General features: G+C 46.0%; 1 protein-coding gene across 2 annotated transcripts in view; it reads right to left on the bottom strand.

Moving 5' to 3' along the window:
- The window catches only part of UBE2F (ubiquitin conjugating enzyme E2 F (putative)), a 55,291-nt gene that overhangs the window by 13,221 nt on the left and 27,618 nt on the right, over positions 1–14,452 (bottom strand). For both annotated transcript variants that reach the window (XM_025463610.3, XM_025463611.3), the window contains exons 5-6: positions 8,215–8,282; positions 642–712 (exon numbers count right to left, since the gene is read on the bottom strand). In XM_025463610.3, the coding sequence (XP_025319395.1) occupies positions 642–712; positions 8,215–8,282 (139 nt within the window). The remainder of the gene's footprint in view (positions 1–641; positions 713–8,214; positions 8,283–14,452) is intronic.

Genomic DNA, 14,452 nt, shown 5'->3' with positions numbered 1-14,452 from the left:
CTGGTTCCCAGCCCAGGCAGTCTGGGACCAGAACCGGTGCAACTCCACGGCTGCCTTACCAAAGTGACAAGACACAGAGATAAAGCCCAAGTGCTAAATTTACTTAACCACAACAAATCACACACCTTCGCGAGTTCCCTACATCAGGGATCAGCAGCCTCAGGAAGTGGGAGGACACACAGGCCACCGGGGACATGAAGCTCTGGGAAAGCTGTCCTGCTCTATGCACAGCAGGACTATTGCAGTAAAGAGAGGACATCTTAAATACAAATGCTTAGGTCTTAAACTTGCCACCTACATTCCCCTCCCTGGATCTTATAAATCATACTTTTCCTTCTTAGCAAACATCAGCCACATGGAGGGACTGCAGCCTCTCATTACAACAGGAGCGAGAAAGGATAAGAGCCCTGGAGCGAGGACAGGCAGGGGTCTTGGCCACCAGAGGGCCCAGGAGGCCGCGGGTCTGGGGGTGGAGGCAGGCTGGGGTGGGATGTGCAGCCCGGGAGCCCTGAGGGTGACTTCCCCACCCTCCCTAATCTTGGCCCAGCCTCAGAATCTCCTCTCAGTGGAGGTCCTTTGTTAGAAAGCACGATGCTCACACAGAGTGCTCACACAGAAGACAGGAGAGAAGAGAAACCCACCTTAGACATATTTCGCCTGTCTCTGTGATGTTGGGGTGCCAGATCCTGGTCAGGCATTTCACTTTGGGAGGCTGCAACACAGAGAGAAAGAGATCACAGGCTCTCCAAATCATGCCTGCTGCCACAGACCCCATCTAGCCCCTCGTTGCACTGCTTACTTGGCACTCAGCTTGACTGGCCAGCCAGTCTTCAAGTTTGGACCCGTGTCACCTGGGCGGGAGTGTCTTCACACTGCATCCACAGGTGCTAGTCAGCCCCACGAAGCCTGCCTGTACCCCTAACACGACCCTTCTACAATCCCAGGGCCTGAGGCTGTGTGGGGCTGGCAGCTGGGCCTCGGCCACCTCTGACCCACCCCGCCAGGGCTGTGCAGGAGCCTAAGCTGAGCTCCAGGCCCAATCCACAGATGCCTGTGCTCTACGCTGCGGAGCTGTGGCTGAATGTGACTGCTCCTCGCAGTGGTAGCTGGGTCCCTGTGCACGTGTTTCTGAAGATGCTATTGCCATGTACACTGTCCCACATCCAAGTCTGAGTCTGCTTTATGCTTACAGGAGAGAGAGAGAATGAAAATGAGTATGTGGGAGTAAGGCACATCGATAATCGCTTATCATGAGGCATGTTTAGATAAAGCTGTTCTTTTAAAGTGACTCTAAATACGAGCAATCCATACTCATTTAAGACAAAAAGACAACGAAAACACAAGGCAAGATCTCTGACTTTCCTTTTGTTGTATATAATTCCACCCAGAAATAATCTCTATGAACACCTAATACACATCTTGTGAGCCTGTCTTCTAGGCCCCAGAGATGCGTGTGTGTGCGTGCACATCCATTTTTCTTTATGGGAGTGGGGATGTGTGCTCTCCATCTCTTCAGGCTCATTTCTGTCACCACTTCAGATGGCTTTGGGCTTTCTCATTCTTCATGGTACCAACGCTAGCATTTCACAGGCAGTTCCTATTACTGGACATTTAGGTTGCCTCCCCCCTCTACCACGGACTGGACTAAATCAGCGCGCTCATCTCTGCTCACTTCTGTGGGAAAGATCTTCCTGGGATGAAGCCCAGGTAGAGGAACTGCTAGTCAAGGCACATAAGCATTGTCTGGCCAAATCTCACAGACATGTCATCTCATAGACATTCTTTGTTGGGGGCGGGGCGGGGAGGATGTTTTCCATGTTTATCATTTGGTATTAATTTGAATTTATGATGCTATTCTTCTGTAAAGTCCTAGTAATCAAATTTTTGTCTTTGTTAACAACCACTCAGACTCTCCTGCACTTTTTCTAGTACTTGAATCGTTTCATTATTTTATTTGTACAAAACAGACATATTTTTCCAGCACTCTTTAAGTTTCCTACTGATTTTAAGACACCGTAACATCAAGAAACTCACCCAGATCATTAATCCAAGTATGAATGTAGGTGTCCAAGGAATACAGAATTTAGGTTCAGAGTGAGTTTAAGTTAATTTCCTAGGCTCTACTTTGCTTTCCTTCAAGTAAACGGGAATGGCTTTGATAGAAAGTACGCTAGTTGTGCATTTCCAGCAAGGCCTTTGGGTTGAGGGAAGGCCGGCACTGCAGGGCTGTATGAACCTCCCTAAGCAACAATACGGTTTCCATACTGCGTAGACGGAATCACCAACTTGGCTTCGGAGAGAACCTGAAGGCTCTATCTCCCTTCCTTCTAGAGTGCCTGTGACATACCGGTCACCCACCTAGCATTCACTGTATCTCCAAATATCCAATTGTATATGCCCCTCTCTTCCTTGCCCCTTCACACCCTCTGTAGTCAGATGTTGGCACAGACATCTCTCCTGTCAGTGGTCCTCTTACTACCTGTGGTCCCCAGGCAGGAGAACAGATCAGAACCGTGGACCCAGATTCTGACACACACTTTCCAAACAGAACTCATAGACCTGACCTCACCGCTCAACAAGACAGACAAGAAATACCCAGCTCCACCTACTTGGCATTGCCACCTGCCCCACCACAGGCGAAGAGTTTAATATATGACAGCCACTGCATTGCAAACCAACCGGGAAGAAGGGATTCTTCAGTGCACAACTGGCTAATCATCTGGAAAAACACAGTTAGGTCCCCATGTAAGAGTTGTACTGCAGGGGTGCCTGGGGGGCTCAGTCAGTTAAGCATCTGCCTTCGGCTCAGGCTGTGATCCTGGGGTCCTGGGATCAAGCTCCGCATTGGGCTCTTTGCTCAGTGGGGAGCCTGTTTCTGCCTGCCCCTCTGCCTGCTTGTGTTCTGTTAAATAAATAAATAAAACCTTAAAAAAAAGTTATACTCCAGATGCACTAACCACAAATGATACAGAACTATAAGAGTACTGGAAGAAAATGCAGATGAATTACTTTGGGATCTGAAGGCCTGTTTCAAGCATTTCACAACCAAGAAAAACTCATGAAAGACAAGTAGATTTTAGTACGGAGGTGAAGCAAAAAAAACAACCCAAAGTTTTACAAAATAAAAACAATAAAAGACAAAGGAAAAACAGAAAAATCTTCACAGTACAACTAAAAAAATTAAGAAAAAAGTTTATATAAATTCTAGCTGAGAACTCTTATAACAAATATCCCAATGGAAAAAAAGACTAAGGACATAATAACAGGTCATAAAGAACAGAAAAAGCCAATAAATAGGAAAATATATTTAGTATTCTACTTACTTAAGAAATGAAAACTCAAATGACAATTAGATACATTTCCTCCCAAAATGGCAAAAAGAAAATCAAAATACTCCATCTTCGTGAGGAAAAAGGGCATTTTCAAATAGTAACGGTGAGGAAGCCACTGGTGTAATAACCTCTCTGGGGGCTAATTTACTAGTACTGATGAAGAGCTTTAAAATTAGCATCAATTACTCCATACTCGGAACTCCACTGCTATGGATTCATGCAAAGGACAGAGGCAGATGTGCACGAGCTGCTGTCTGGGACATGCACGACAGTACTGCTAAAACCCGCAGTCAGCGGTTAACAGCCTATGCACCAAATGCAGATGTGGGCTGTTTCTGCATAGGATCTAATCATGGTTTCTCCATTTTGAAAAGACTGTTTAAAAAAACCTCACGTATTTTATGGAAGAAAAAACATATATGTGATAGAGACCATTTATGGTTCACAACGCCTAAAATATTCACTATTTACAGAAAGTCTGGTTCATATTGTCAAAAACTGGTCAACTAGTGACCAACAACAAAGGACTGACTTAAAACTATGATGGATCATACAACGAAGTGTTCCTATTAATGATGATGTAATGATACATTAATTGACATGAGAACATTTGTTCATCACATTTTAATCTTAAAAAACCCCAAGTTACCAAGTTATGTGTAGCATGGTCCCTTTTATATGTATGTTACCCATAATATACATCAGAAAGTCAATGGTGAGCATCTCTCAGTGGAGAGGTAACAGGTGATTAATATCTCATTTCGGCACAGCCATACTTTCTCAGTATCTTAAAAGGATACGTTTCATTCGAGGAAGAGGGGAGTGGGAGTTCAGTTCACTTGAAAGATCTCTGGCTCCCCCCTTACCCTCTCTGGGGCTGGTCATGACCATGTCTCTTGATTTGGTTATATTATCAAAACTGTGTGAGGGGAAAGGAGCCTGGGTGGCTCAGCAGGCTGAGTGCCCGACTTTGTTTCGGCTCAGGTCATGATCCTGAGGTCCTGACATCCAGCCCTGTGTCAGGCTCCACGCTCTGAAGGGTATCTGCTTGTGTCCCCTCTGCTCCTCCCCCACTCTCTTATTCTCTCTCTCATAAATAAATAAAATCTTTAAAATCTTAATTTTATTTAAATAAGGGACGTACGTGTCACTTCTAGGAGGAAACTAGAGGCAAAGAAGAAAAAGCCGTGTCCTTCCTCCTGCTTTAGCGCACGGCTGCACCAACCAACGCACATTCGACATGGCAGGGGAGCATCGTAGGACCCTGGGACTACGACACCATGTGAGGCCCTGATGCTCCTCTGGGCATCCTGATCGCATAGGGATCCCCCATCCCAGGGTGTCACCACCCTGGCTCATCACTGTGTCTGTGCTGTCCCCCAGGAGACTGGGGTTCTTAAAAGGCCAGCGTCGGACACAAAACCTCGCACGTTTTGAAAACTTGCTTCATGTCACAAAATAATTTCAGCCAATGTCTTAGAGGGATCACAAGGCAGGTTTGAGGCTGTGAGGTAAAGTTCAGGGACAAAAGGACAAAGAGCCAAAGGAAAACCTCAACTTTAGCTGCTGAAGTGAAGGGGCATTGAGGGGGTAGGGATACCAAACAGGTATTTTCTTTCTTTTAAAAAGTTTATTCTAGGGCAGCCCCGGTGGCTCAGCAGTTGAGCGTCTGCCTTCAGCCCAGGGTGTGATCCTGGAGACCTGGGATCAAGTCCCACGTTGGGCTCCCTGCATGGAGCCTGCTTCTCCCTCTGCCTGTGCCTCTGCCTCTCTCTCTCTGTGTCTCTCATGAATAAATAAATAAAAATCTTAAAAAAAAAAAAAAGTTTATTCTAAAATAATGATCTATTTTACTGAGCAAAAGTTTTTCAGAATGACACTCTCAATAAGTGACCTTAATTGAAGGAGCTATTAGGGTCAGGAGTTTTTAAAGAGTCCTTATAAAGTACAAAAATCATATAAAGTTATGGCATAAACACAAATGAGCCCAAGACAGCCCCAGAGCTCTCTCAGGCTGACCTTCTAAAAGGCGGCTCTCTCCTCAGCAAATGAAACACAGGTGCCTAAAGTTCACTCAAATGCCTGCAACCTATGCATTTTCATATGCTGGTTTCATTTTCTACACCGTAAGTCTGCAGGGGTAGAGAGTGCCAACCCCTGGACAAATGTGTACTGTGTGTGGGGGTAGCAGGCTCTCAGAGCCCTGGAAATACAGCGTAAGACACCCCCAGGCTCCCCTTCAGGCAGCTGCCGGTCTAGTGGAGAGGGACACCGAGGATTATACCAGCAGAGATCCAACTACAAAAAAGGTAAACAAAAGTACCTCTGTATGGGTCAAGCACCACATCACATGATTTCCCGGGGACGGTGCCACCCCCCACTCCTTGCCGTGAGCTAGTGATAGTCGCCGGCCTGGCAGTAAGGCTGCTGTGCGGCCTCAGCCTGGACATGGAGGCGGAGAGGGCAGGCAGGGGCCGCAGGAGCGTGGAGTGGAAGAGGCCCTAACGGTGGCAGGGCAGGGTCTGGGTCCACTCCAGAGGGGCTGGCCTCTCAGTGCCCCTGGCGTGAGAACACGGGTTTCGCTTCTGATGAAATCTAACCAGTGTATCATCTAGAAATTTCCCATAGGAGACAGAAACTAAATATGAGAATGTAAAACCATCGTAAGTCCCCAATTAATATAAGAAACATGTCCTCGAGGCTCAGTGGTTTTCTATCCTGCCTCTGTTCCTTGAAGAAGTCACACAGGGACAGGACAACATGACAAACGTGTTCTCACACCAAGTGGCCACTGGTTTGGGGGAAGGTCACCCGTTAGGTAGCTGGGCAGGCCTGGACAAGAATCCGCTTCAGCAATGGAGCTGTTTATTCTGGCAAAGCTAACAAGGTACGTCCTTAACTCTACCTCTCTGGACCCTAACTTCCTGACGTGTGAACATGGGAGCACGCACGTCTCCAGGGAACTACTGGAGAACGACATGAGGGGAGTGAGTGGGGGCACCTGGCACATAAAAGCTCCTAACAAAAATCGGTTCCCTTGGTGTCTCCTCATGCTCTGCTCTCTTCCAATGCTGGGAACGAGAGGCCCTGCCAACTAAATGATGCCTAATGTACCTGAATCAGGGGTCCTCAGATTCCTGCCTTATCTCACAAGTCGGCCAGCTCATGCTAAGCCCTTCCCCGAGCCATCCTCCTCTTCAAACACTCACTGCCTCTCCAAAAAGACGGTGTCACATACTCACCACCCGTTAGCATTCTTCCAATGAGGAGTCCTTAGAGAGGGCAAACGTCCAGACAACGGAAAGGTCTGGAATTTTAAGCGCCTGCCGTATGGCTGGCTGTTTCCAGAAAACATCGTACTAGCCCCTGGAATTCTAAGCATCTGTACTGAAACCAAACCTCTCCAAGTGCGTCTCACCTGAGGGAGCCCAGTGTTCTGTGAAGCGAGACCCCTCAGTGTGTGACTAGGGGCACAGAGGACGAGAGCAGGGAGCTGGATGGATGGACAGACAAGACCTGAAATGCACATTTTCCCGTCTTTGCTTAAAAATTAATTTTTTTCTTCTGAGGTTGCCAACTCTTTCCCACCCTCATAAACTATATTCAGAAAGAACTTTTAATGTGGTAGTCTAGTAAAGACCAATTCCTTAGATAAAAGTTTGGCTTTAAATAAAAAAGTGTGACAGCCAGTGAACTGTGCCCTGGTGGTGGGGTCCAGGGCCTGGGGCAGGGGAGCCTAATCTCACTTGTCAGACAGTAGGAACAGTCACTGCAGGCAAACTGCTAGGGGCACGTGGGAGTCCCCCGTACCCACAGCCTCAGGTTAACAAGAGACTTGATTTTATCATCAGATTTTATTTTGCTATCTGATAGGCCTAGAGAGGGAAACATTAGGGGGTTGCTTACACATATAAACATATTTATATACGTAATTGTGGAGTTGTTCAGATCTGTCCCTGGTTTCTCAGTGCCCAAAACCCTCAAATCTGAGTTGCTCATTCATCCTCACTACTCCTCAACCCCGATTCTTCCTTCAAGTCGACTTGGTCAATCCACCACACCCAGGGTGCTAGTTCTCATTTCGGTGCAGTATTAACACAGTTCCAGAGATTCTGAGGTCATCTAAGAGTCAACCCCAAGTCAGGACAATTCCAATCTTATATCTCCTGAATTGCTCAACTGGCCTGACCCCTTTCCCAAAGTGATTCTCTCCTTTCCTTCTCTGAATTCCCATATATTAGTTTCCTGGCACTGCTCTGTATCTCTGTTGTCTGCTACTTACGGCTTTTATCATTTTACAGTAACTTTCTACACTTTTTCTCACCTTCCTAATTGGTAAGTTCCTTAAAAGTAAGGATAGAATGTGACAGTACTTGGTATAATTATTACCTAGGTAGGTCTCTGAGAGATTAACATGTAGCTCCGGGTATAAATTACTTATGGTTTAAAACTATGAGTCATTCCTCTTTTCTAAAATTGTAAAATTACACCTTGGGAATTTTGGTGTTACACCATAAACAAAACTACAGTTTAAATAAAATGCTTTCTTCTCCAGTGCCAGAATTTAACGAAGAAACTGACATCAACTATTCAGGCAGCCCCCAGTGAGGGTGCCAGCCTTGGGACAGCTGCCCCAGTCTCGGCAGAGCCGTACTCCCAGTGCACACTGCCCGACACACAGCACTCACAAGTGCTTGTTGAGAAATGAATCTCTCTCCTAAGGCTCTGAATACTGCCAATGAGTACCATTAATCACAGAAATATGGGCCATTCTGTACTCGGCCTCAGGACTGGGGGGACCCAGGGCAGGGGGGTGCTGGGCCCTGTGACGGCCACTGGGCCACGCGAAGGGGAAACAATGGCTCAAACGCAAGCTACTCACCACCATGTTGTATGCATCAGGAACTTCAGTTTCAAACTGAAATTTTCCACCCTGGTAGTAACCCTCATCTATCAAAAACACAAAACAAAACAAAAAATCCTTAAAATCAAAAAAAAGGAAACAAAAAGCAAACACTATGTTAGGATATGGCAAATACAGAGAATCAAGAGTTAAATGACAGGACTGCAGGGTTGCTTGTTACTTCACCAAATCCTGCCCCTGCCCTAATGATGAACTCCACTCAGCTCCCCACTGGCCTGCCTGCTGTCACCCCACTAGCCAGGCTCCCTAGGGAGGCATCAGCACCCTTCGAGGGAGCTGGTTCCTCTTGCTCAGTCTCCCAGCACCTGTCAAAGGGGCCCTGTTCTCACCTCGGCCCACCCCGCTCCACATCACAGCACCCGTGAGCCCCCTCCAAGCACATCTCATGACAGGTAACCATCCAGTTTGAGCTGCAGGATCATCTGTTCGCTGCTGGTCACTCCATGAGAACGTCCGTTCCGAGGGGTGCTCCAGGGCCTGGAGACAAGCAGTGGAGCACACAGACGGAATCCCTGCCTTAGCGAGTCCACAGTCAACACCTGCGGGCTGGCTGGATGAGTGCTGGCTGCAGCCTTCTCAACAGAGCGGGCCCTCTGGAACAGGGCTGGTGGACATGCAGGAGACCTGGGGTCAGGGCAGCACTGGGTCAGACCCCCCAGTGCAGTCCCAACTCCTGGGATGGCACCTGCCGCCTCTCAGCCTCTTCTAGGGTGGGCCCTGGGGTGAGCCTGGCCTGCAGGTGCATTGTAAACGCTCCTGGCGCTGCTGCCAGCAGGGGGCGCTCCACCACAAAGGTGCTTGAACCTGAACCTGGCACCCCGGGCCCTGAAGAACTCTGAACTTCACAACTGACAAAATTATCATCTTTAAAATCAAAGCTCAACTTCACCCCCAAATATTATCATTGTGAACAAATCAGCCATTGTACATCTTACTGCTTCCCTCAGCTACTGACATAAAACGAATATTTAATAGGAAGTTGTTAGTGTTCAATAAATCATCATTAAAAAAACATTTTGGAGACTGTGTCAACATTTACATTGCCCAGCAGGTAAAACTAACATTGCCTAGACCCCAACGGTTCTGTTCCTTGCCAGTGTGACAGAAGAGAAATATGCTATTTGTTTTACGTTACAGTCAGCTGAAGAAAAGTAGTGAGGCTGAAATTAATTTCATATTAAGTCATTTTTAAAATTAGAATTGATGTTCTTTAAGTATCCTTTTATTACTGAAGTACCCACGTTCTCATTACCAATATGAAACAGCTCTTAAGAAGATTAATGTTTGACTTTTATATTTGTTACAATGTTTCTTAGTCTGCTGTTTGTCTTTTGAGTTTGTGGTTTAACTAGTTTTCACTTTTGAGAAGCCAGTCTTTCTGTGGTTTCTGTCTTGTATTACGCTTCCAACCAAGATTATAGAAACACTTGATTTCTCGGTCTTCTCTCAGCGATCTTGTGGTTTCGTATGTTCCATCAGCTCATCCACTCATAAGGTGGTGTGTCTTTTCTCCTTGCTTGCCTAACATCACGTAGTATTTACTCTCTACTACCCTTCCTCACTTATCTGACGCGTCCATTTCTAGTGCTTCCAAGTGCACCTGGATTCGTGACTGGCGGTATCGAGTCTTTGGAAAAGACTTTCTTGGGGAAAAAGATTACCTCCAGATATAAGAACTTTCCAAACAAGTGGCATCTTAGGTATGAAATAATCAGAGCACACCCTTGCTCTCCAGAAGCTCTGTGGACACTAGGCTCCCGTGTTGCACAGCAGTCACTGCAGCAGAGTGGCCTAGCACTGGGCTCTGCAACCCGTGTGGCCATGCGCTGCGCGCCATGCCCTGGCTTCTGGTGCAGTGCTCCATCTGCTCGCCTCTCTTCTTGCTCCTCAAAGCTGTGCTCCAGCCACTCCATCCTGCCATACCGCTGTGGCTTTTCTCTAGCTGCCTTTCCATTTCACAAATATATAGTTTCAACTCCACTATCAACCAGTTTCAAAGAAACTATGATTTGGTCTAACCAGGTTTTGATTTTACCATATTCCTCTGTGCTAGTCAAATTCTCATCTAATAATCATTAGAATTATATCAACTCTGAACCCACTGAAAATAAGAAAACAAGCAGAGAGTTATAAATTTTTTCTATTTTATGAAATACATCTTTCAGGAAAATGATCAGCTTTTGAGCTAGTACTGCTTTTTTCCTCTTCTAAGGTACAAATAGCTTTTGGATCTGATCCACCCTGGTTTTGAATTTGCCTAGAAATGCCATAGTCCCGCTTAAAAAGCAGCCAGGGAGCAGAATGGACCCAGAGGAAACTCAAGAGCATCTCTTGTTTCCTGTGATTTTCTCAACAAAGGCCCCAGTGAAGAGTCCCTGCTGATCCATCTTTCGGGTCTGGCTCCCAAGCTGGCACCTGACGGGGTGGAGACTGAGAAGGACCAACACAACTCTGGAGCCAGTGGGCAGAGGGGTCATTTAGAATGTCTGTAACCCAGTGTGCACCACATCCCAGTCTGGGACAGGCCCACTACATCACTACCCATGGGTGCTGTGGCTGAAAACATCCTGCTTCTCAGATAACTGGGCATTCACATACAACAATGAAATGTAGTAGGAGAAGTTCCTGGCATCCATGTCTCACTGGTCCAGCCTATCCAGGCCACCCAGGGCTACAATGACAAGAGCCATCTTTCCCTCCTCTTATATCTGGGAACACATTCCCTCCTGCCTTCTAGGAATCACACACTACTATCTCTTAGCCAGGTTAGAGGGATTCCTGGGAGGAGACTGTCCAAGGAGTAGGAGGATCCAAACAGCTTCCAGAGAATCCAGTCCTAGGTGGCCAGTGTCCACATGCATTCTCTCCTACAGTGAAGCTCCCTGATGGTCTCAAGAGGTCAGAAGTCCTGCAAGTCCCATCCTTCCCTTTCCCTTCTCACAGCTGCTCCCACTGGGAGCAGAAGGCTGACCTCTCAGCTTTCCTCTTACCACAGTGCACTGCCCCCAGGCACAAACATCCCAGAAGGCAAACATCACAGGAAAGCCCTCTGAATGGAGGTATAAGGCAGGGCTGTGCTTTCCCTATCCTACACTCAGTTCTGTTAAGGGCAAAGTAGGGTGTTATAAATAAGACATCCCAGTTCATTTTGGAATGCCTTAAATTCAGACACATTGTGAAGTCTGATGGCAGGGATGATTAAAATTTCATTTAGCAACTTCAATCCCTAGACTAATGTAAAAGAACATATTGTCCTCATGAGAAACAAACGGAGCCAGTAAGCCACAGGCACAGCATGATCTTCCGCCCAGGTAACTGGCTCCATGCCTCACCTACCTGCTAGGAATTACACTCAGAAGAGAGGTGGTTGATGGTACATCTTAGAAATAAGTAAGACTTACCCTGAGAGTGAGTCTGACTGCTGACTGGGCTAACAATTAGAACTAGTTCTGCCTATTAATGCACTAGATAGATAGTTCTGATGAACTGAAGGAGCTAAATCTGCAGCTTCAAGCTTCTGAGGAAATATAAAGCGTAAGTTTTTATATGGTAAGGGTAGGACAAAATCAATAATATCACAAAATTCTCAACTCTTGCTGAGAATTTCAGATAAAATGAGATGTTTCCAAGTGGAGAAAGGTATGATTAATGATCAGTTGACAGGTCTTGGGAAAGTGGTTTTTGTCAACGTCTCAGAAACTGATGCTAAGGGACTCTGATGACTGTTTGGAATGTCTTTTCCAAGTCAGGTGGGTTCCAATTCTCAGCTTTCAACAAAACAGAAGAAGGACCCTAATCTAGTAATCAGCAGAAAGATCAAGAAAATATCTCCTATGATTTTTGGCCTCTAACTTTGACATCCAAGGATGGAATGTCATAGCTCTAACAACAAAATACCTTTCAGGCCTGTCTGAACAAGCAGTTCTCAGTGTCTACATTTATAAAACAAAATGAAGAAAGAAAACTGATACTGAACCCTTCTTTCTACCACAAAGTCATTCACAAATACATCAACTAAATGCTAATAGTAATAACCCCATCATTCTTAGATACATTTCAGATGAAATGCTATTTTTTTCCCAAAGATTTTATTTATTTATTCAAGAGAAACACAGAGAGAGGGAGAGAGAGGCAGAGACACAGGCAGAGGGAGAAGCAGGCTCCATGCAGGGAGCCTGACGTGGGACTTGATCCCAGGACTCCAGGATCACACCCTGGGCCGATCCCAGGGATCCCCCAGATGAAATGCTATTTTATGCTTAGTAACCATCAAAGCTTGCAACATATTGTATAAAGTCACTATTCACTCAACAAATATTTGGCAAGTGCTTATGATGTGCCAGGCATTGTTCTAGGCACTGGTGACAAGTCAGCCAGAAATGTGCCTGCCCTTACAAAGCTTACATTCTGGGCAGCCCTGGTGGCTCAGCGGTTTAGCGCCGCCTTCGGCCCAGGGCCTGATCATGGAGACCTGGGATCGAGTCCCGCGTCAGGCTCCCTGCATGGAGCCTGCTTCTCCCTCTGCCTGTGTCTCTGCCCCTCTCTCTCTCTCTCTCTCTCTCTCTCTCCCCTCTCTGTCTCTCATGAATAAAAAAAACAAAATTTACCTTCTAGTGAAAGAGAGACAAAGTAAATAAGGAAATCATCTAATAGATGGAGAAAGAGCTAAGGAGTAGGAGCTGCAATTTTAAATAGGGTGGTAAGAGAGAGCAAAGCCTGAAACTGAAAAAAAAAGAAGGCCATGGGGTGAAGAGTACTACAGAGGCTGGAATCACAGCAGGGGAGGGAGGAGCTGAGGCCGAAGAGGCCACTGTGAGAATGCTGGCTTTTATGTAGAGTGAGACAGGGAGCCACAAGAGAGGTCTGGACAGAGGAGGGACAGGCTAGAAGCAGTGAAATGGGAACACTCTGATGCAAGCAACACCAGCACTTGCTGACAGATTAGGTGATGCGTGAGGAAAAAAAAGAAGCCACAGAAGAGCTGAGTTCTTTGATCCTGCAATCCAAAGGGAAGGTTTGCCAGCAGGAAGATAAAAAGGCCGTGAGGGGTACCACTGTACAAAGTTTAATGTCAGACATGCAAATCTGAAGTTTCATGTCAACATTCAAGTGGAGGTATTGATCAATAGTGGATAGATCATTCTGGAGTGTGGGGGAGTTTGGGGCTGGTTGGGGGTTCTTGGGAGCTGTTCAGTGTACAGAAGCACTTCAGATTTCAGGAGCTGACTATGGAGGTCCAAGGACAGGACAGAGTCTGAAGGGTCCTCACCTGGAGGGGTCGGGAGAGGAGACGGAGGGGCAGCTGGCACCAGCGGAGGAAAACCAGGAGTCAGGAGTTGGTACAAACAATGACTGGTACCGTTCAAAAGAAAATGCTTAAGGCCTAAGAGTCTTATAGCTAAAGAAACTTTTACAATAATTTGTGAGTATATACACATGTATATATATATTTACAGAATAGTATGACGGGTGACAAAATATTTAGCATAAAAATGTTTACATTAGGATAAAATTCTATAGGACAAGTAGAATAAAACTGAATACAGGGAGAAAAAGCAGCAATGAACATTTTCCAACCACTGCAACAGAGCTTTTGCATGCTTCTACAAAAATGCGTGATAGTGGGCGTATCCGTGCTATTTAGATTCTGCTGGAAACATTTAAAGAGCAATAATAATACTTCTATCTTTAAATGTCAATATTTACAGCACACTGGAAATCTTACTCTATGCACATTTTAAACCTAAAAGTCAGGGAAAACACCATCCTGGCCAAGATGAGTTTATAGACTGGGGTCATCAAACTTTTTCTGTAAAGAGGCAGAGAGTAAGTACCTCAGGCTTTGGGCTCTGTCACAGACTCTGTTTTGTTTGTTTTTTTCATAGTCCTTTGAAAATGTAAAAGTCATTCTCAGCTTGAGGGCCATAGAAAAATTGGCCCAAGTGGGATTTGGCTCACTTTCGCGATGGGGCCCAGTGTGCCCACCCCAACATGAAAATACACAAAGACAAAATTGTCCTAAACTGCAACACAATACACATGAGGTCAGCTCATTTAAGAGGGGAAGCTGGTGTGGGCTGGATTATTTAAGGGGAAGCCTGGGGGTATGCTGTCAGGTACAATCTGGAAATCTGGAGAACACCCGCCACAACATTAAGCACACTGACATGTGAGAATATGGACCGTGGACCTCATG

The sequence above is a fragment of the Canis lupus genome, chromosome 25 (assembly GCF_003254725.2).
Source record: "Canis lupus dingo isolate Sandy chromosome 25, ASM325472v2, whole genome shotgun sequence".
NCBI classification, from domain to species: domain Eukaryota; kingdom Metazoa; phylum Chordata; class Mammalia; order Carnivora; family Canidae; genus Canis; species Canis lupus.
Note: the sequence above shows the minus strand (reverse complement) of the source record. Positions and strands in the feature narration are given on the sequence as shown.